General features: G+C 34.4%; 1 protein-coding gene across 4 annotated transcripts in view; it reads right to left on the minus strand.

The window, feature by feature from the left end:
- The window catches only part of TMEM161B (transmembrane protein 161B), a 70,183-nt gene that overhangs the window by 19,757 nt on the left and 28,231 nt on the right, over positions 1–22,195 (minus strand). For 2 of the 4 annotated variants that reach the window (XM_034656470.1, XM_011232792.3), the window contains 3 exons: positions 18,321–18,404; positions 16,272–16,369; positions 12,212–12,368 (listed from right to left, as the gene is read on the minus strand). In XM_034656470.1, coding sequence (XP_034512361.1) covers positions 12,212–12,276 — 65 coding nt within the window. In that variant the 5' untranslated portion in view covers positions 12,277–12,368; positions 16,272–16,369; positions 18,321–18,404. Of the gene's footprint in view, positions 1–12,211; positions 12,369–16,271; positions 16,370–18,320; positions 18,405–21,228; positions 21,294–22,195 lie in introns of those variants that run through there. The other 2 variants (XM_034656469.1, XM_034656471.1) reach the window with 2 other exon arrangements.

Here is a 22,195-nt window from a genome sequence, read left to right on the forward strand (position 1 = left end):
CACCCACCCACCCAAATCACACTGAACCGATTCTCAGATCTAGCTATGATCTCTCTCATTGCCCAAGGACCCTAAGCCCAGGCTGGAAAAAACACTGCTTCATTTTTACTGAAAATGATACAATAATCTAGAGACAATTTCCAACTCCTTCACTTACAGTGAAAAGCAAAACATCTTAGCCAAAAAAGGTATCAAATGATCAAAATGAAATTTCTCAAATATTACACCTACCGCAATACTTTGCTACCACAGAATAATTAAATTACAAAATATGTCAACATTAAAGGAAAGAAAATAACAAAATTAAATGCAATCTAATCCAGGCAGGAAGCATAATCTTCCTTATATCACTACTACCTTAATACATTAACCACAAACACCTAAAATGCATCCTCGAATCATACTGAATACTGGGTGAATCTTAAAACCAGGTAGAACAAAACCTTCCCATAACCCATAGTGTAAAATACGCATGCAATATTCTGAAATGTAATATTATGATCTGGCTACATCCGTGTGTTCAAGCTTTTATTCAACTGTCCCCAAGCCTCTACTTAAATCAGAATGGTATTAACATTCCCTAAAGGTAACAGCTATACTTAGATTACAACCTATTATCTGAACTACCTTATTCCCCTACCTACTCAGACATAAGCTCCACATCCTCTCTAAAGCTTACTATTAACTCTCCAGTCCAGACATTCTCTCCCTCTTCTGAACTCACAGCAATGACTACTCTAATTCACCTGCTATGTATATCATATGCTATCTTTTTAATTTTTTTAAAGTAGGCTCCACACCCAGTGTGGAGACCAAATCAGGGCTTGAACTCATGACCCTGAGATCAAGACCTGAGCTGAGCTAGAAGTTGGATGCTTAAGTGACTGAGCCAGCCACGGCGCCCCTATCATATGCTATCTTGAACTACAGTGTAACATAGATGGAAAGAAAGCATTCTCTAGATCTAGGCTGCCTGCCTGAATCTTGGTTCTACTCTTACTATGTGATCCTCCACATAAAAGTTAATTAACTTCTCTGTGTCTCCAATTTCTTCATTTGTAAAATGTGACTCATACATCTACCACCTCAGAGGACTGCTGTGAATACTAAAGATTTCTTCATAGTTCTTAGCAATAACGATGTTTTCTATATAACGGAATAAAATAATGAACTTCCAATACCAAAAAGTAGTATGGGAATGTATACAAGCACAAACAGATTATACAATGATTAAAAAAAAAAAAGTTAATTTTACGTCATAAATAATTCCCAGTTATGTTTAAATCTTTTAACCTTTCCCATGAAAATTTAATCTAGGAGGTACAATATTCTACAAAACACAGCAGTGTCATTTCAGGGTGAAAACAGAGGTATAAGCGTAAGTAGAAACTGGATGCCCGGGGTGCCTGGGTGGCTCAGTCTTTAAGCATCTGCCTTCGGCTCAGGGCGTGATCCCGGCGATCTGGGATCGAGCCCCACATCAGGCTCCTCTGCTATGAGCCTGCTTCTTCCTCTCCCTCTCCCCCTGCTTGTGTTCCCTCTCTCGCTGGCTGTCTCTCTCTCTCATAAATAAATAAAATCTTTAAAAAAAAAAAAAAGAAAGAAAGAAACTGGACGCCCAACTCTCCACTCCCTGTGCAGCCAGGCAACAAAGTTCACTGTGACTCCAGCAGAAGATGAAGATTTAGCCTCTGAAGAAACTGATTCTGAAGTACAGAATTTAGGTTAAGGCAACTGTATTGAAATCAGAACAAATGAAAGCCTACATACTCAAAGGTGTCCTCACTTTCAAAACAGGTGCAGCAGGCTCACACCCTCAGGCAAGATTAGACTCTGTTCTAGAGAAACCAAAAGGCCCCAAAGAAAAGACCATTAGATAATGACATTACAAGGTCTATCCAGAACAAAACTAGCTTCAGCATTACCAAGTTTTAAACTCCAGGAAAGCTAACCAAGCCCTACTTACATACGGTTTCCAATTCACTTATAGTGTCTGACTCTTAAACATGAAAGAAAAGCCAGGAATCTACACACATTAAAGCAGAGATCAGAAAACTTTCTGTTAAAGAACAGATAGTAAACATTTTAGGCTCTGTAGACCATCAACAGTCTCTGTAGCATACTCTTCTGTGGCTTTTTAATCTTTATTAAACAACCCTTTAAAAATGTTAAAAAACCATTCTCAGTTCAAGAGCTATCCAAAGACAGGATGCAACGCAGACGCCGCAGGCCAGTTTATCAATCTCTGTATTAGAGCATGGCAGCTTATGTAAAAGTAAAAAAAACAGCACTGGGGAAAAAGTAACTTGGAGAAAAGAAAGATGATCCAGGCAGGAGAATAAAAATTTTTTACATATATGTTTTTACACACAGATTATCTACATATGAGATGTATCTATATTTTGTAAGGCTATTACATTAGGCTAAACAAAAATCAATAGAACAGGAAAATAATTTTTTTTAAGATTTTATTTATTTGAGAGAGTGAGGGAGTAAGGGAGTGAGCAAGAGAGCAAGCGAGCACGAGCCAGGGGAGGGGCAGAGAAGCAAACTCTCCGCTGAGCAAGGAGCTGGACGGAGGACTTGATCCCAGAACCCTGGAATCATGACCTGAGCCGAAGGCAGACGCTCATGAGCCACTGAGGCGCCCCAGGCAAAATAAATGTTTAAAAACAGGTTTGAAAGATAAAGTTGAGGTAAAGTTCCATCAAGTATAAGGGTGACAAAACGAGAGGATCAATCTAGGAGGTACAATATCTGACTAACAGAAGTAGGAGACAGAAAGACAACGGGGTGGGGAGATTACAAAAGGGAAGAACTTATCAAAGACAACATAAAAGATAGCTCCAAACTCAAAGTTTCCAAATTAAAATAGCCTACCAGAAGCCCAGCACAAAGAATGAAAAAAAGATTTCCAACAGGATACGTGATCATGAATCTTCAGAAACCAAAGAGAATATTCCTGCGAAGAAAAACTTCCTGAGAAGAAAAATAAAACAAATCATATGCAAAAGATTACATAACATGACGCTGTACTTCTTATGAGTAAAGTCTGAGGTTGAGAACAATGAAGCAACGTCTTCAGAATTATGAAGAAAAATACTGACGACCTGGAATTCTACATCCAAGTTAATGCGAGTACAGAATTGAGGCTTTCCAGACTGCAGTCTAAAACTAGTGCCCACGAATGCACACTTCAGCAGAAAGCTCCACCAAAACATTTGAACAAATCAAGAAAGACAAAAACACTGAATTCTGGAAATGGGAAATTGAACTTGGGAGAAAGGCAGAGAGAATTCCAGGATGACAACAAAAATAAGTCCCAGAATGATGGCTGTCTAGCAGGCCTGAGGGAAATCCCTCCAGATAAAAGCTAAAGAATGGAAGTCTCCAGAAAGGTATCTCCACACCGAAGGAGAGAGGTAGGGGAACTAATACAAGTTATAAACGACCTTGTGGAAAACAATACAGAGAAGCTAGTGGAATTAATAAATACAAAGAAAAAATAAATTTTAAAAAGTAACAAAAAAAATTACAGAAGAACCGGTAATACCTTATAATGCTCACATATAATATTTACATAGCTGTAATAATCACTGAATATTGACACTTTTCAGTAAAATCGTGAAGTAATTAAGAACATAAAGGACAGGAAGCAGACAGGATGGTGTATTTTAAGAAAGGAAAATCCTCACCTATCAGAAACGTTGAATTAAAAGAAGTATAAACATTATATTTAGAAACACAAAGATTTTTAAAAGCCAAAATAACCAGCTAAAACACGAACAGAAGTGATAAGGGGGACCTGGAACCGAACTTAGTTTTCAAGACAACATGTTAAGTATTTTTGTCTATATAACCTATCTGTCTATATTGTTTGACGAAAGTTAACATTTTAAGAATTTCAATCTAGGTTTTAATAAAGTCTTGATCTACAACATACCTCCAACTCTAGAAAAAAGGTACACTATGTCCTGGAGTTTAACAGAACCTAAACAGTTTAACCATGAATTCACAGCATAAAGTACATATGTACGTTTTGCTACCTTTTCAATCTCATGCACTGAAATTATTTCCACATCCTATTAAAATATAGTGAAATGTTAATGGGAACATTAACCAACTGTTAGAATGCTATGAAACACTATCATCATGAAACTATGATTTCAATCCAATTTAATCATCCACTGGCAAAAACCTGATGTATACACAACCCAGAAGAGAACAGAACAAATATTTTATTTTATAACGAAGTAAACAGACTTTTCCAAGAGTTCTATTCTCCCTCCAAAAGAAAAATATCTAAGTATTTTCCAGCATTAACCCCAGTGCCTAAAAGTTTATTCCTGGCTGAAAGAATTAAGCAAAGATTTGCTGAATCAACTGAAGTCTACTGTGGGATTTTATTTTGTAGAATCTTCATCATCTTTCAACTCAAAGCTCAACTGCTTGTTTTACCAACCTTTCTGAGCATGTATATTTTATTCAATTAATATATAATAAGTCCAAACTTATTAAAGAGTATATAGTAGCAGACTAAAGAAAAAATTCCTATGAAGACAGACTTTTGTCAGCTTTTGATATATCAGAATATAAAACTGGATTTTTTTTTAAAGATTTTATTTATTTATTTGACAGAGAGACAGCCAGCGAGAGAGGGAACACAAGCGGGGGGGGGGGGTAGGAGAGGAAGAAGCAGGCTCATAGCAGAGGAGCCTGATGTGCTCGATCCCATAACGCTGGGATCACGCCCTGAGCTGAAGGCAGATGCTTAACCACTGTGCCACCCAGGTGCCCCAAAACTGGCTTATTTTTTAAGACACAGGAGAAATAACTACACGGTGGTACCCCATTTAGAGTTCCTGACTAACTTTATTTTGAGATCACTTACAGGGACTGTCTATACTAGCTAAGATAGTAACAGAGATTTTGTTGAGCTACTTACCAAATTTTCTAATACCTATACATAACAAATTCTTTTATGCTCTAATCCCATGAAAATATGCTTATTAACCGTAAGTTATTCATATAGAAAAATAAACAATAGACTATACCTGAAATACTATAGGAATGGCTTTCAAAATGAATTTCTTAGTTCCTTTAAATCTGCTCTTTCTTCATAAATTGTCCACAATTTCCAAGTAAGATATACTTACTTTTATCCTTTCATACATGAATACAACCTGATAATGTAAATAATGTAATATTTCTTATGCCAAGAAAATTAGGCTTCTATATTTACAGACATGTACAGCAAAAAAACACCAGGTAAAGACACAGCACTTCCTGATTTATAATTTAATGAAAATAATGGTCAAGTACTTTATGAGTAAACTCTTCCGCTACCTTTATCTCGCTATTATTTTCATAGATCATTCTGTAAATCAGACTTTTATAAAGAATATATTAGTAAATATTCAAAACTGCATATGTAAACTACTGATGCAAATAGTCATTTTCTTTTAATAATTTTTTCTTCCTTTTTAACCCCTCAGTCCCAGCTGAACGGACCACATCCTTTAAGGGATAACTTAATTCACTTTAGATTACAAAATCTCAACCCTTGAAATAAAAAGAATGTTAGGGATGGGATAAATTTTTTTCTGCCACATGGCTGACATTTTTAAAGTTCTAATTTAATATCAACCTTTTTTGCAACTGGAATTAAGCAACTATACATGCAAATACCAAAATTTCAATAGGCAAGAAAAATCAAGGATAAGTGGAAAGATTTAATCACTAGGAAATATTTTAAATAAATTTATCTTCAAGCTGGAGAAAGAGCTTTTAAATGATGAATATGCTTACTTTTTAGATCTAAAATGGCAAACTTCTCTCAGATCTAGGATAACAACTTAAAGAACATCTACTTACCAAGACACTATTTCAATTTAGTTTGTACTTACTTTGTTTTAAAGACCCAATTCTCATATTAAGAAAATGTCTTCTATACCCTAACATTTTGAAATTATTCAAAGATATTCATCAATGCTTCTTTTGAGAAGGAAAGAAATAGAAAGAAATCACATTACGAGAATAAGTATTTTGTTGCCAATACACAAATCTAATGGATACCACCCTAAGAATAAACAGAGGTTTTCACAAAAGTTTCTCAAAATTTTTTCAAAAAATTTGTATTATCTTTTAAAAATATATCATGTTTCCACTGAAATAAGTCATTTTCATGTAAAGTGAAAGTTTTCTACGCCATTAAAGATTGTATTCTTTTTTTTGTGACCACTAACAATAAAGTTTTTTTCTATTCAAACGGCTAACCCTCCTACATCTATTTTTATATTAAAGCAACCAAAATACTGAAAACACATTGTACTTTGCATTGTCACTGCAAAGAAGCCTAAAAACCATACCAAGAATCTGCTACAGTAGTACACTGAAAACTAACAAGTACATTAACCCTTATGACCTACCAAGTAAAACCTTTTAAAAAGAATTGATCCTGTCTTCCAACTTATAAAATAAAACGACCAACTTGGATAATTTAAACTAAAATATTTTTTCCAAATTTTCTTAGAGAAGAAGGTTCAATTACTTTAAAGAGAAAAGAAACAGAACCTAAATTTCTCTAAGAATTAAGCAAAAAACCTATTATGCATGTTTAAGATTTGTCCCCCAAGAGCTTATAGCCAGCCTCAACCTAGCCAGATTGTGGAAGGAAATAGTAGTCATCGATTTCTGAGAGCATAAAACATAGGTTTTATTTAAAAATAAGAGCAAGCCAACCTAAAACTATTAACTAACCATCTGGATTAAAATAAAGCAAAACAATGAAAATTATCCTTAAATTTTTAGGTGTAGGAGCAACATTATCACTTCCTAGCTAAAAGGGGGACAAAAGTCTTAATTATAAATTAATAGACCAGAAATACTGGTTTTATCTCCCCAAGTAAGTTCTCTTTATAACTCCAGGTTTCTGACCTGAAAGGCAAATAAATTGGCAACACTGGTATCACAGAAGATCTCCAAAAGTTTCTAAAAGAAACAATCTTTGACACACCATGCTATGTACAAATTTTTAACCAAGTCCTTTGGCTTAGATTCAATAGCTTTTACTCTGTTCCTTTCTCACCAGGAGATTTGATAGCTTATACAGTTCACTTCAGGGTTTAGTGTTTCATTTTTCTTATTGATATAAAGCAGAACATTTTATAAAATACGAATACAGTAATTTAGAATCCTTTAAGGAATTTAGAAAAGGTGACCAAGTTGTGCTGGTTTGCTATAGTTGTCTATTTCCTACAGCAAACAAATGCAGCATTTAATCTGCACACCTTAGTTTACAAATCTACATATAGAACAGATTAACACAGAAAACCTTAGAATTTATTTCCATTTAGGGCCATTCCCAACTTTTGGCATTGTATGAAATTTGCAAGTCTGGCAACCAAGGCAAATTAAAAATTTAAAACATAGCCTTAAAAAACATACATAATAGGGTTTTGTACCTTAAACCATCCACATTGTAAAATACAAGCAGTGTGGAAATGTGACTAATGATCCAGTCCTTTAACCAAATATAATAGGACTACTGAGAAGCTTTATCATTCTTTGTAGAATAGCTTTCTTCTCACTCAAATTCACGTAATTGACTCAATATTACTCTGTGATACAGCTTATTCATAAGAAAAGGTTCTTTGAAAAAAAAATCCATAGATTGTAGAGTATTTTAATTTTTAAGTTTTACTTTCACCGAAAGATTACTGAATTTTTTTGTAAGCATCATTTTTACCTTTTGCTTTTCCTTTATTCATAAATGAAAATGATATACTTCATATTATAGAGTCAGTAGACATCTCTCCAGTGACTCTAAGGCTACATGGGCCATCATGCAGGAAAGACTATTAATACAACTGTTCCATCCTCACTCTAAGGCTTTCTTTACTTTTTATCTTCCCCATACCATGTAACTCAGCATAAATGGACATGGAACACACACACTAGATCAAATGAGGTGGTCAGAATTACAAACAGGCAAGGGAGTAAAGCTGAGAATGTGTTTGGGTTCAGGAGTAAGGCCAGAAGGTGTGATAGGTGAGACGCATGCACAACTCTGTTGCAACAGAAAACAGAGCTGATGACAAGAGACAGTCCAGTTTAGTCCAGTTCAGTTTAAGATTTCAGTGTCCATGTAATGAAACAGTTTTCTTCCTCACTTTTAAGTTAGCTAATTGTTTAAGTTATACATGTCTAAAGTTTGGACCACTTTAACAAAGTAACAACTGCAGAGAATTTCTGAATCAACTGACGTATGTGTGACTCTGGAATTAAGTGGACCTATTGTCCTATGTAATCAATGGAGACATGTGTTTGACTAATTAGTAGACACATACAATAAGAAAATAAAGAGAAGCCAGACAGAGGTCACTGCAGTTATACACTGTTCATATGGTGTGAAAGCAAACTAGATATAACTAACATAAAAGATAGGCTATACACAGACTCCTCCCTGATGTTAAATCTGGATAGATGGCACTGAATTCTGGTTTCCTGCATACCAATGAAGGCAGTAGGTCATTTTCTCACATGCTACAAGTTTGAAGGAAAATCACATACCTAAACATACACACAATTTTCCTTTCCTTCTTCTTCCCTATCCTCTTTGTGGAGGGTTAAAGTTGGCAGAAAATAGATTGGATTCTAAAGCCCTTCAGTACTTTCTGTCTTCTCTAGGATGGCGAGACAGCCAGCTACCAGATTCCCGCAGAGATGCTATTGTCTAGAGCATTTCACGAGTGCACTACTTAAAACTAAGCAGAGCCAGTTCAGTGCCGAAGACTGTGTGGGACCTTTGCTCTCGCATTATTAGGCATTACTGAATGAAATGAAAGATGAAATTTATTTACATAAACAATAATCTGAGTAGCTCTCAAGAGGTACATTTTTCTAATTTCTCTGGTAAATCAGTATTAAGGGTTGTAGAACATTAAATAAGAGTGGATATCCAAAATGCATTTCTACATAAATACCATTTTAATATCCTACCATCTACCATGATGAAAATGAAGAATATTCCAAAATAAGCAGCATTTCAGAGAACATGAGAACTCAAAGTTATAAAAAAAAACAACAACAACAAAAAAAACACGGCATGTAGTCAGCTAGTGCTAATTATCAAGTTCAGATATTTTTAGTGTGTTTATATAACTCGACGTCTACGGCTGGGTCTTTACTCTGACTGCATAGTATTTTTACATACTTACTACTACAGAATTAAAAAGTAATATTCTAATTGCTTATCAACTTAATCTCCTCTTGAAATTAGTATAGCACAAGATATCTGGGGATGTTCTCAACTGACACATATGATCAGTATTTCTATCCAGCGGAATTATCTACCTGGTGAAGATGTCAACTCTTAAAGACTTTGTTCTGGCTCTTCTCATCTACATTATACCTAAATCCATCCAAAAGAGTCAACAAGGAGCATAGTGATGTTGAATGTCAAATCATATCATATATTTAAAATAGTATCCATTTATAGTTTTAAAAGACAGTTCAGCAGTCTCTAGTTGAATATAAAAGATGTAAGATATGCATTTATTCTGCTTACTCCCAAAATCTGACTAAATAAACCATATAGCAAAGAAACTAAAAGCCATCAAAAACAAAGAAGAGGAAGAGACGACAGTTTGTAGAAATTTGGAAGACAGTCTAAACAGATAGACAAGCAAGAACTGATTTAGGCTTCTGCCTCCTCTGTTATGCTGGGTCAACAAAGGGAGAAACCCAGTATAAAGAAAGCCAACTCATTCATAAACTCTGGAAAAGTCAAGAAATGGAGATAGCGGGGATCTCTGAAGGAAGGGTTGCAGGATTAATGAAAACAGGATGATAGGTTGAATGACTATATTAGCAGTAATCAGACTTGCCAGATTGTCTTGCCTACTCAAACAGATTAGGTGATGGCCCTTCCCCAACTCTGGCAAAACCCAGAAGAAATACTATCTGAAGGTATTAAATCAGCAAAGATTGGGCTTGGGCATACCATGTAAAACTTAGGGTGACAATGAAGACCTGAAAACAACAGGCACAAAGGGGCCACAGACATGCCTATACATTAAATGCTGAATACATTAATGCCTATACATTAAATGCTGAATATCTGAGCCTTCTTCCCCAATCAGTACCCATAACACTGGTTATCAGACTTATACCCCAAAGATGAGAGAATGGACAATTCTTATTGGAGAAAATGACAGATCCAACAACCTGCAGACACTGATATCAAGAGGTCCCCTCAAGATAATGGAAGGTCCCCACTCAGTCATCTGCAAAAAAGGCCACCTATCAACAAGTTCCAGCCACTTGTACAAAACTTCTAATTTTTAAATGCCTCCTTCTTGAATATAAAAGATAATCAAAAGTCATGTGACATTTAAGAACAATCTCTAACATGACAACAATTAAAAAGGTGAGGGGAATACTCAGAAAATAATGCAAGGCATAAATCAGAACTTAAAAGATACTAATATCCTTATAACTAAAAAGATAATTACACATCCATGACACAAGAATGCTATGAAAATAGAACATCCAAAGTCTTAAAAAATTTTTTAGAAAGCTGATATTAAAAAATTCAACAACAGGGTTAAGAGAAAATTAAGAGGAAAAGCAAGAAAAGAGAAGAGAAAAGAAGAGAAGAGAAGAAAAAACAAGGTAGATAATATTAAAGAACCACTCAAAGGAAGAACAAGTCATTACTAAGAGTCCCTGAAAAAGACGACAGAAAACAGAATTTTATCACAGTCAATATAAAACTTTTGGATAAAAACAGCAGATTGAGCATATATATCCACTAACTTCTGGTCTCTCCCTAATCCGCACCAAAATGACTGTACAAAGGAATTTGTTTTTAAGTACATAAATACAATGAAGGAGAAGAAAAAAAAAGCAGTAAAATTCCTCTAAAAAATGACATTACTATATTTAGAAGACATGGTGAATGGGAAATGATTAGTGATAGATGACAAGCCAGGCAGATGTGCAGAGCCCTCATTTATCGAGTGAAAACAGCAACAGCAACAGTTAAATCCTAAAACTAAAATCAAGCAGGAGCTTTGTACCCACATGGAAATATGGATATAAACATCAAACAAAAAGGAGCCATCTCTGGACAGGCAGAAATGGAGGAGGAAATGTTTCATTTTAATAAAAGTAAGGGGAAAAGGTGCCTGGTAATAAAGGATGAGTCCCCAGATTTAAAAGTTAAACCTAGAATTTAACCAAATTGATGATGAAACTTCAGAATACCAAAGGAGAAAAAGCATCTAAAGGGTGTATGTGAGGGGAAAGCGAGGCATATGCCAGAGCAAGAAGGCATCTAGTTTCTCAAGAGCCTTCAAAACACCCAGTAAAAATTATTTCTTTCTTAGAATTTGTACTGAGCCAAACTATCAATTGAGTCTAAGGGGGAAAAAGTTTAGGCACGCAAGATTTCAAAAATAAAAACTGCAGCACCCCTTTCCAGGACACTGTAAGCGTATGCACTCTGCCAAAGGACAGTAAACCAAGGAAGAGCAGATGATGTGATCCAGAAAGAGGCACAGGGAATTCTTAGAAAGACACTGAAGGTTAACAGCTATGCAGTAAGTTTACAGAGCTGAGAGCAGCAGGAGGGTATTTCCACGGGAAAACAAAATAGAAATGATCTATTTGAACTACTGAGGTTTCGAATTCTGTAAAAAAGTTTAGCCTCTATATACGAGAATAAAAAATAGTTAAAGGAAGGTGGTTAAACACTATATTGCTTAGCTATAAATAGTATTTTCATAGGTATCACTAAAACTGACTACTGATTTGGTAAAACAGTTGTTTCCTTACTATTATTTTGGGAGAATTGAAAGGAAGAAAAAGGAAGGAGGAGAGGGGTGCAACAATCTAAAGTTAAACACTATTATCACATAATATTTAAATATATGGAAGAAAATCTCAGGATACCTAAAACAGGGTAAAGTGGCTTCCTGTGACATGAAATTCACTTAAGAAAGCAAAGGCAAAGAACTGGCATCTTTTCTTGTATTTCACTTTTTAAACTATTTACCTCTACTTGGAAAGTTGTTTCTATTAAATAAAGAGGATTTCAAAAAAGAAAAATTCTCTATCTAAAATTTTTTTAAATCAGAGATGAGATCTAATTGTAGTAGCTACAAAAGAAGCACAAACTTATTAATATTAGTGATGTTTTGAAGGATACATTGCAAAAGATAAAACAAGCAGGCACCAGACTAAGCTGATATTCATTTCCTGTGTGGGCTTCATAAAATTGTAGTAGACTTCAGTTACTAGATACACAATTGTAGCAGCCACTGTGAAATCCACCAGCCACTGGTATTCTGGAAAATAATGCAATGCTGAAAAATAAAGGTCAAAAAAAAAAAAAAAGTTAACTTAAACTTCTATAAATAAACAGCTCAGGAGGATTTATCTATAATTAACTTTAACCATGCCAAACTTCATTCATTTGTTGATATGCAATGTAAGGTTTGCAAATATAAGGATCTAAAAACGCAGGAAACAGATCAAGAATGTTGACACTCAAAATTAAATTTTAATACTTCATAAATTAAATAATTCTTTAAAACTTGGAATGATTACCAAAAATTATTTAAATTGTTGTTAAAAAGACTGCAAAATGAGTTGGTATTTTCTCAGCTGATTAGCTGTTTACAGAAATTAAAAATCAAGGTTTTAAAAAAAATTTTTTTTCACGATTTCATTTACGTATTTTAGAGAGAGAAAGCAGGGGCAGGAACAGAGGGAGAGGGAGATAATCTCCAGTAGATTCTGCCCTGAACACAGAGCCTGACGTGGGGCTCAATCTTAAGACCCTGAGATCATGACCTGAGCTGAAACCAAGAGTTGGATGCTTAACCAACTGAGCCACCCAGGCACCCCTCAAGATTTTTTAAATATATTTTTAAAAATTTTAAAAAGATTTTATTTATTTATTTGAGAGACAGAGACAGTGAGAGAGAATGGGGGGGTGGGGGGGGAGAAGCAGATTCACCACTGAGCAGGGAGCAGATAGGGGCTTAATCCTAGGATGCTGGGATCCTGACCTAAGCCAAAGTCAGACACTTAACTGACTAATCCACCCAGGCGCCCCTCAAGACTTTTTTTAAGAATCTAAAGTATGATACTTTAACTTGAGGATATAACTTGGTGTACAAAGAGAAGTTTACTTATATTTTTCATTTCTGTGAAGTAAGAGAGTTAAGCTTTGCTACAGTTATTAACTGCATGCATTAAAGGAAGATTAATAATTTTGTGAGTTAATGCAGATTGAAATAACAATATACTTTTTATTCTCGTGTTCCTGCAAGAAAAGCTGATGAAATGCCTGTCAATTTTCCATAAAACCATATCCCTTCCAAAAAGTGTTTACATTAAAATTAGTATTCCCTGATAGTAAATAGGATTCCATCTCCCTTTTCATCTCAGATATTCTGGTTTACTTCTGCGTGGGTACAGTCCAAAGTATCAGCATCATTTTGTGGAAGACCTCCTGAAAATGTGGGCATAAGTCACATACATAAACATCAATTCCTATGTTCCCACTGGTACATAATAAAATGACCTACATTGCTATGGAAAAATTTTAGTTGTAAAATGTAATATCTGAGGATATTTTAAAATCATGCATTTTATTTTGAAAATAAAATACCACTAAAAGAAAGACTTATTTAAAATATCAAAACGAACCAACTAAACTTACATCTCTGTAAGACAGCAAAAATTCCAAATCCTTTCATGACTGGATAAATTTTTAATTTGCTTCAAGTTATTTTAATTTTGTTAGGTTTTTTTTCCTGATAAATATAATAGCTTATGAATATCAGTCGGAAAGATTTACCCTCAGTAGTTGAAGGATTCTAGCCACATCACTTCTCCTCTAAAATCACCCTTTTCAATGACTTTCCAGAAGGAACACAGGGAAATGGGTAGAACAGACAGACAAATATCCATTCGGGTAAACAAAAATCCATTTATCTGAAGGCTGTCAATTTTTATTAATAACTGAAGTAAGCGTTCTAATTCTTCATGCTGCCCACACATTCAGAAGCTTCCTCCAGGGAATTCACAAACAGCAAACAGCCAAGTGACATTTCAAATATTTTTATGTTCTTTAAGAGGTTCTTATAAATAGATAGCTAATAGAAATTAAGATAGACTTTCAAGATACTTACTGGGATACCAATAATATATATACATTCAACAGAAGTACAAATTATAAATAATCTTGGCTATATATTTAACCCCAGTATTATATTCTTTTCGTATTCAATAATATAATTACCTATGTGTCTTTGATTAGGCTACTGGAAACGAAAGAAAACTTAACAGCTCATCAAGCCTACTGGTTTGCCTTAAGCTCATGAGTGTAATTAAATTCAGGGAGAAAAACCCTCTACTTTTACCTAAACACACATACACAGCATGCATTCACAAATGATTACATAAACATAAACATAAATAAAACATCTCCCCATTATTCTGCTCTTGAAATTATGTGGCCAGTTGTTAAACTAGTACCATTTGCAGTTAGTTTCAAAACTGCACTAACGAAACAAAATATTGAATAAGCTATGTGATAAGACCTTAATTTTAATCTTTTTTAAGTTCATTAAAATAGCCTAGTTCTCAATAACAGGCTCTACCACATTTGGTGTATAACCCACACCAAGTTATTTAACTATATGAGTTCAATGAATTTGGGGAGGGGGGCGGGTCAATAACAGTTACAAATCTCACAGAACTGGAAGGTTAATAAAAGTAAAGCACTTAACACCACCTGACATATACTCAAATTTAAGCTATTATTAAGGCTAATAAGCTGATTATTCATTTAACATTAGTTACTAGTAAAAATGACAAAAATCTGTACTAGAAATCAGGGAGAATGTGTATATACTTTTGTATTTATATGTCTGTGAACATTTTATACAAGTAAGCACACATAAAAGATTAGTAAGACCAACGTGACAACCAGTCAAAAGACCAAGTGCTTTTAAATGTTTTAGATTTTGCATTAAAGACAGTTAAAAGGTAAAAAGGAGGATGACATAACCAGTCACAACAGTCTTAATGATACCAATTTATAGTGTTCCTCATTGACATTTTTGGGTTCTAGGACACCCCTTCTATATATATAGATAGAGAAATAGATAGACAGATAGATACATAGAGACACACACACACACACAAGTAAAAATCTTTGTAAGTATAGAATCAACTTCCAAATACCTTGAAGCCATTTTATATCACTAAATAATTCTATATGAGATCCTACATGAAATCTACTAAGGTTTTCAGGAGTGGTTATGACTTAACCCAGGAAGGGCCAAATTACATGATATTTATACATTACCAAAATTATTTTTTCAGTATGTTATTTTTATTTCTCACTTACCACGTAAACCATTAGTTCTCAAACCTGGTCCAAAGTCAGAACCACTAAGAGCATTTTAAAAAATACAAATTCCCAGAACCCACTCTACATTTACCGGATCTCCAGGGGTAGATATGAAGAATCTTTCTTTTAAAGAGCTGCTCAAGAGATGCTGATGGACAGTCAGGTTTGAAAACCAGTATTTAATATAGTATCACCTTAGATGTCATTCTCTTATAGGATTCAAATAATTTCACATAAATTTTACTTTAAATATAAAATCATTTAGTTATTATACAATTATAAACATTGATACACAGGGGGGGAAAAACCCACGTAACTTATCACAAATATCCCATGGGTAAAAAGTAAATCTTGAATAAGTTTTCTGATTCCTAATCCAGTTCATTGCTCTAAGGCCACTTTCCTGTCTACTAAGCATGAGCATAAAAGTTCAATCGCTGTTAAGTACAGGTAATTAAAAACACACAAAATCATTTCTGCAAGCCACATCATAAAAGGAGCAGAATGGCACTTAAGGCAAGAAGTCTAGAATTCGAAATAATGAAAAGTGACTGTGATCTCAACATAAAACAGAAAGTGCGTAACAAACATGTAAGTCAGCCTTTCTGAAAAGTGGGAAAAAGAATTCTTAGTACAGGTTAGGTGAATAGGAAAAGAAATTAAATTCAAATGAAGTCATTCTGAGCTTCTAAGTTCTGAAAAAGATTTCATATTCTTTAAGATGAACTTAATGATTAAAAACTAAACAAAAAATTTAGCCACAATAGATAAAATGAAAGTATTTGCACTAGCATAGCATAAAACTGAGATTTACAGAACACTTTACCAAGATTTCCCTTACCTAAAGTATCCACTTCTGTAACTGACTTTGTTTCTAGATGGAGGTCAATATCCTTTGGAATGGTCAGTGGCTTACTTTCAATATGACCATTGTATTTCCTATAAAAATCAGAAAAGTGATACAAAAAGCAAGTTACCTATACTGTTATCCAAGTGCTTGTATCAACTAATCACAAATGGAGTTTTAAATTTCACAGTACACAGTACAAAAGCAGCAGAATTTCTGATATTTCATCAAAAAGGAGGTAAACTAGTCAAAAGTAGTTTTTAAAGGGAGACTACAAGATGTGGATGTAAATTATTATGTAAATATGCAGATTGCCAGGGAAAGATTTACCTAAATTAGTGACAAAGTCTTGATCACTAGCTTAGCATTTCACCCTATTTCTCCTCCTCTCTCTTCTGTTTACTTAAAGACAACTAACATCTTTTCCTTTACGTACAAGAGTAAAAGCAAATAAAAAATTAAAGAAGCACCACTTTCACGTGATATTTAAACATTTGGAAGAAAATCTCAGAATACCTAAAAAAGGATAAAGTGGCTCCTCAGTGACATGAAATTCACCTAAGAAAGGAAAGGCAAGGAACTGGAATCTTTTCTTGTACTTCACTTTCAAACAATTTAACTATTTCTTTAGGTACAAGAATAAAAGCAAATGAAACCAAAATGCATTTCTCTTTGAAATCATACATGTCCACACATACGTACAGAGAGACCTGTAACTACAAACAAGTCAGAGTTGAAGAAATATATTAAGATTTATGCGCATAAGAAATTCAGTAATGTGAAAGGCTAATTTGGAGTTGCTTTTACTGAATCACAAATGCAGGAAATTAAAGAATTCTTTAGGTGCACGTGTATCATTCCTAAATTTAATTTTTAAAGACAATCACACATATCTAGAAAGTAATAAATTAAGTTTCAACAGCATTAATTACAATACCAAGAAACAATTTCCATTTATTCTGGAAAAACGTTGGTAAAAATTATCAATTCATGTCAATAAATCAAATAATAATTATTGTTACCTGGAATAATACAGTGCCATTTTGGCCTTTTCAAAATAAAACAGAGAAGGAGGGCTTACACTTAATATTCCAATGATTTTTCAAGGTGTATTTGCAATGTTAAGTGTAAAAGAGAATGGTAGCAAGATCAGAAAAATCTTTTTAAAATTTCCAATTTCATGCCAAATAATCAAGTTTAAAAAAATTTAGCACCTACAAATGCATTAGCCCAGTTAATATCATTTTTCTGATACACATGAGAAATTTGATGACAATTTGTTGTCAATGACATTTTGTAATGTATCAGAATCATTTTCAGGTCCTAAGAAGTCCTCCCCAGCTGAGGACACTAAGGCCCATGTACAGAGGCTAATTATCATGTACTTCCTTGAGAATTCAACTTAAACAGAGATATAAAATTTTAAAGCTGGAAAGATCCTTCAAAATTACTATGTTTGGTCCTTCCATTTCATAGATAAGGCTGCTACGGTCCACTCAGTGGGTTTATTATTAGCAGGCAGTTTTCTTCATAAACTTTAAATGCCAATATAATACGCGGCAACTAAATGGGACCTACGAAGTTATACTGTCTATGCTTTTTATTTGAAAAATGAAGAAAAGAGGTCAAAAGCAGGCAAATTTGCCCAATTTCATAATACTGAATAACAGCAAAACCTGGAAAAGAACCCAAATCAACAGGTAAATGAGTTATAGGGTAAAAAGATGAGCTCTCGTTTTCTCCCCAGTCAACCTCCACCAAGTTTTAATATGATGGCTATACTGTTTTCATAATTTAAATACAAAGAATAAAATTAACCATTCTTAAGTAAAATAATCACTTCTGTGCTCATAAATTAAATTACTAAATACTGGGTTTTCTTAAAGGGCAATTCAAAATTATTTTAGATCATGGGTTTTCATCTCAAATTTATCAAACACTCATAGCATAATGAGCAAATGTTCCTTTAACCAGCGTACAAAATATATCTACATAAATTGTGTCAAATATTTAACACTTTATAAGCTCAAAAACATAACTTACCTATCTTTTCTGCTTCTCCCTTTTTGCTGTTTCCCTGCAAGAATTCTTAATTCTTCTTCTGTAGGATGCTGATACCACCTCAAACTAAGAAAAAAAGAATCCTTTTAAATAAAGGAATTAAAATCGCCAGAATTATTCACTTATTGTGCAAATATATACTGAGTTTCCTATTTGTGAAGACACTGAAGGGGAATTATCAGGTGAAAAACTCTTAATCTGAATTAAGATACTACTGCTTACGCCTTAAAAGGGTTTCGAATCAAATTCAGCACTTACCAAGCACTTACTAGATGCCAGACCCTGCAATGCTGTTTATAGGTATATTTCTTATAACTGACAACTGTTAACATATATTAAAGCTATACAGGCCTACTATTAAAAGTAAATGGACTGAACTCTGCAGGTAAGCTGGCAACACATTAGAATTCTCCACCCATCCTTCATTTACACAGAAGGAACTGATAGCTGTCTTAAAAAGAGTCCTTTGAATATTTTCAAAACTACAAGTAGTCTTTGCTTTCCCTTCCTATCCTCCCCTCCTTTAATTTAATTGGAGAATTCTCAAACTTTATGTATATAAAAATAAGAGGAAATTGTATTCACAAAACCCTTTAAGTTAGGGCTCCAAGAACTGGGTGTATTCACCTCCACCACAACGTCAAACACCCAAACAAACCACTTATTCCCTCCCAAGCACCCACCTGCTCATTCTCAATTTCCTGTCTCACCTGAATTTCCTATCTACCAACTGCCTAAATTTGATATTGAAGTTTTATCTTCAATGCTCCCTCTCCACATATTATCATTAATTTTGTTCTTTAACTGGAGTCCTTGTCTTCCCTGGACACTATCCTAAATGTATTCTGATCCCAACTTTAGTTATCTTTCCATAATGCAAATCTTATCAAGGTGAATGCCTGTTTAAATCCTTTCCAAGAGTCTTCACAAGGTAAAGCAGTGAGGAGGCAGCTAGGCAAAGACTTTCATCAAGGCCCTGTTTTTATAAAGGAGAAACATAGGGGCGCCTGGGTGGCACAGCGGTTAAGCGTCTGCCTTCGGCTCAGGGCGTGATCCTGGCGTTATGGGATCGAGGCCCCACATCAGGCTCCTCTGCTGTGAGCCTGCTTCTTCCTCTCCCATTCCCGCTGCTTGTGTTCCCTCTCTCACTGGCTGTCTCTATCTCTGTCAAATAAATAAATAAAATCTTTAAAAAAAAAAAAAAAAAAAAAAAAAAAGGAGAAACATACACCTAGTATTGCTAAACCTTCCAATTTTTCAAATACAAAAATCTAAATTTTTAAAGCAAAATATTTCAATTTAAAAAGTTAGAAAATGATTTGCTGTTTTTAAAAACACTGAAGAATTGGCAATTTGCATAATGACTGGATATCTGATGATGTTAGGAAGTTACTGTTAAAAACTTTTAGCTGTAAAAATAGGATTAGTTATTTTTAAAAGCTCACATACTTTGAAGATATACACAGAAATATCTATGAATGAAATAATATTTGCTACAAAATAATATGTTGGGGGGAGGGGAGATGAAAGAGAACACAGATGAAACAATTGACCACCAGGTGCTAACTGTGATACATACATAGGAGATCATTATATTCATTATATAGTCACTGTATTATTCGGTCTACTCCTTGTGTATGTTTGAAATTTTCCATTAAAGTGAGAACACACACCAGAAGGATAGGATAGGATTTGTACCTGTTTCGACGAACTTTCATGATCTGACTACCTACCATCTACTTTACCACTCACCTTCAACAACCACCTTTTTGAACATGACATTCTAGCTAACTAAATGGCATTTTATTCCACAAATTCATTCATCCCTTGATGTTTCTACATATATTCTCCTATCTGCTTATAAATATCTATGCCCCATATGTCAAATATCTAATTTACCTTTTACTATTCATAAGGCAAGTTGCTCTGTGGGGTAAAAAAAGAAATGTATCTGGTCATTGTCCCCAATTCTTGGCAAAGAGCTTTAAAAGCTTTTGGAATTTCCTGAGTGATAGGGGATGTCTTTGTTAACAAGGGGATTCCTGGTGGACCTCCAGATAGTTTCAGAATGGTGGCTGGTCACCAGATATATCAACCATGTGATTAGAGTTGGAATTTTTAGCCACCTGATCTGCAGGAAGGAGATGGGGACTGGAGATTAAGTTCAATCACGTGTCCAATTATCTAAAATCATACCTATGTAATGAAACTCCATAAAATCTCTCCAACAATGAAGCTCAGAGGAGCATCCTGGATGGCCAAAACACTAATGTGCTTAGAGGGTGACATGCCCTGACTCCACTGAGAGACCATGGGAACTACACTTCTTTCCAAACCTATTCCTTTATCATCTTTATAATAAAACTGTAATCATAAGTATAGCACTTTCCTGAGTTCTAGTTCTTCTAGCAAATTACTGAACATGAGGGGTGTCATAGAAATGCCCCAATTTGTAGCCAGTAGCTAGTTTTCAGAAGTATGGGTGGCCTGGGGATTCCAAGAACTTGCAGCTGGCATCAGGAAGCCTAGGCATTCTTACAGAAAATTTTGGCTTTAACCCATGGAGTCTATGTTAACTCCAGGTAGTGTCAAAATTAAATCAGAGCTGGTATCAGACCAGTTGGATTAGAATGAAATACTCCCCTAACTGAAAGATTCTTGGAGTGAAGATTTTATGACTTGTTTTTGTATACTTCAAAACTAGTACAGTTACTGGCATATAGTAAGTGCTCAAAAAGGATCACTGAACCAAAATGAATTCAGTTCTCCTCCTAGTTGAAAGGTTTTAAAATAAAATATATATCCCAACCAAAAAGTCTCTAAACTATAATTAACATGGGTGAGGAGGCACTTCCTGAAATTTCGATTTAAGTCCAGAATTTTAACTTACAGTCGATTCTTGTTATTCGCGGTAGTTATGTTCTATAAAGTCGCCGCGAACACTGAACATTGCTCCTAGGGGAAATACAGGGTTAGGTTCCTGCGAGCCTCTGGTCACAACATTTTCATCAACCAATCAATACAAAACCTTGTTTTATGTGTGTTTATGTTTAAAGACACCTTATTTAATATATATTGTTGATTCATTAAACATTTAATTCACAGCCAACAGCGCTATAACTTATGCCTGAACAAAGCTTAATAACTGTAATCTTAAGTATTTTCCTGAGTTCTGTGAATATTTCTAGCAAATTTTCTCCGTAAGGCACATCATAGCCTTCTTGTGCTTAGGAACACTAGACAGCCCTTCAGCACCATGCTTGGAGGCCATTTTAAATAGTGAAATCAAAAAAAGCTAAAATGTGAACATGATACTAAATAGACCATGAAAAGCACACTCGTTTACAATATGAAAGGTGAAACAAGGCCTCAGCTGGGAATGTGGGCATTGAACCACTACAACTTTTTGCCACTCTGGATTTGCCTTTAATGACCTTGAAAGCACCACAAGTATGAATTTGGGGGTTACAAATGAACTTCATCAAGTAAGCAAATCACAAATACAGAATCCACGAATGAGGAGGATTGACTGCATAACATTTAGGAGAACACTGAAGCAATAACTCACTTATAAAGTCTAAAATTAATCATTTAGCTCTGAGAAATTACTAATTACTAATCAGTGAAAGAACTCTTAGTATAGGAAAACTTAAGTTACTTTTAGAACACTATAATAATGAAATATTTTAAGATTCTTACATTTTCTAGGACTTTTTTTTAAATACACTCGAACTTGCTTAATCTCATTTTTGCGAACCCATTTTTCTAAAATGGATTGCACTTATTATACTTTTTATTGGGCAACTCAGGTCATCTATATCAGTAATAATTATTGTTCAAAGCTGGAACCTAAGGAT

The sequence above is a fragment of the Ailuropoda melanoleuca genome, chromosome 3, assembly GCF_002007445.2.
Source record: "Ailuropoda melanoleuca isolate Jingjing chromosome 3, ASM200744v2, whole genome shotgun sequence".
In the NCBI taxonomy this organism is placed as follows: Eukaryota; Metazoa; Chordata; class Mammalia; order Carnivora; family Ursidae; genus Ailuropoda; species Ailuropoda melanoleuca.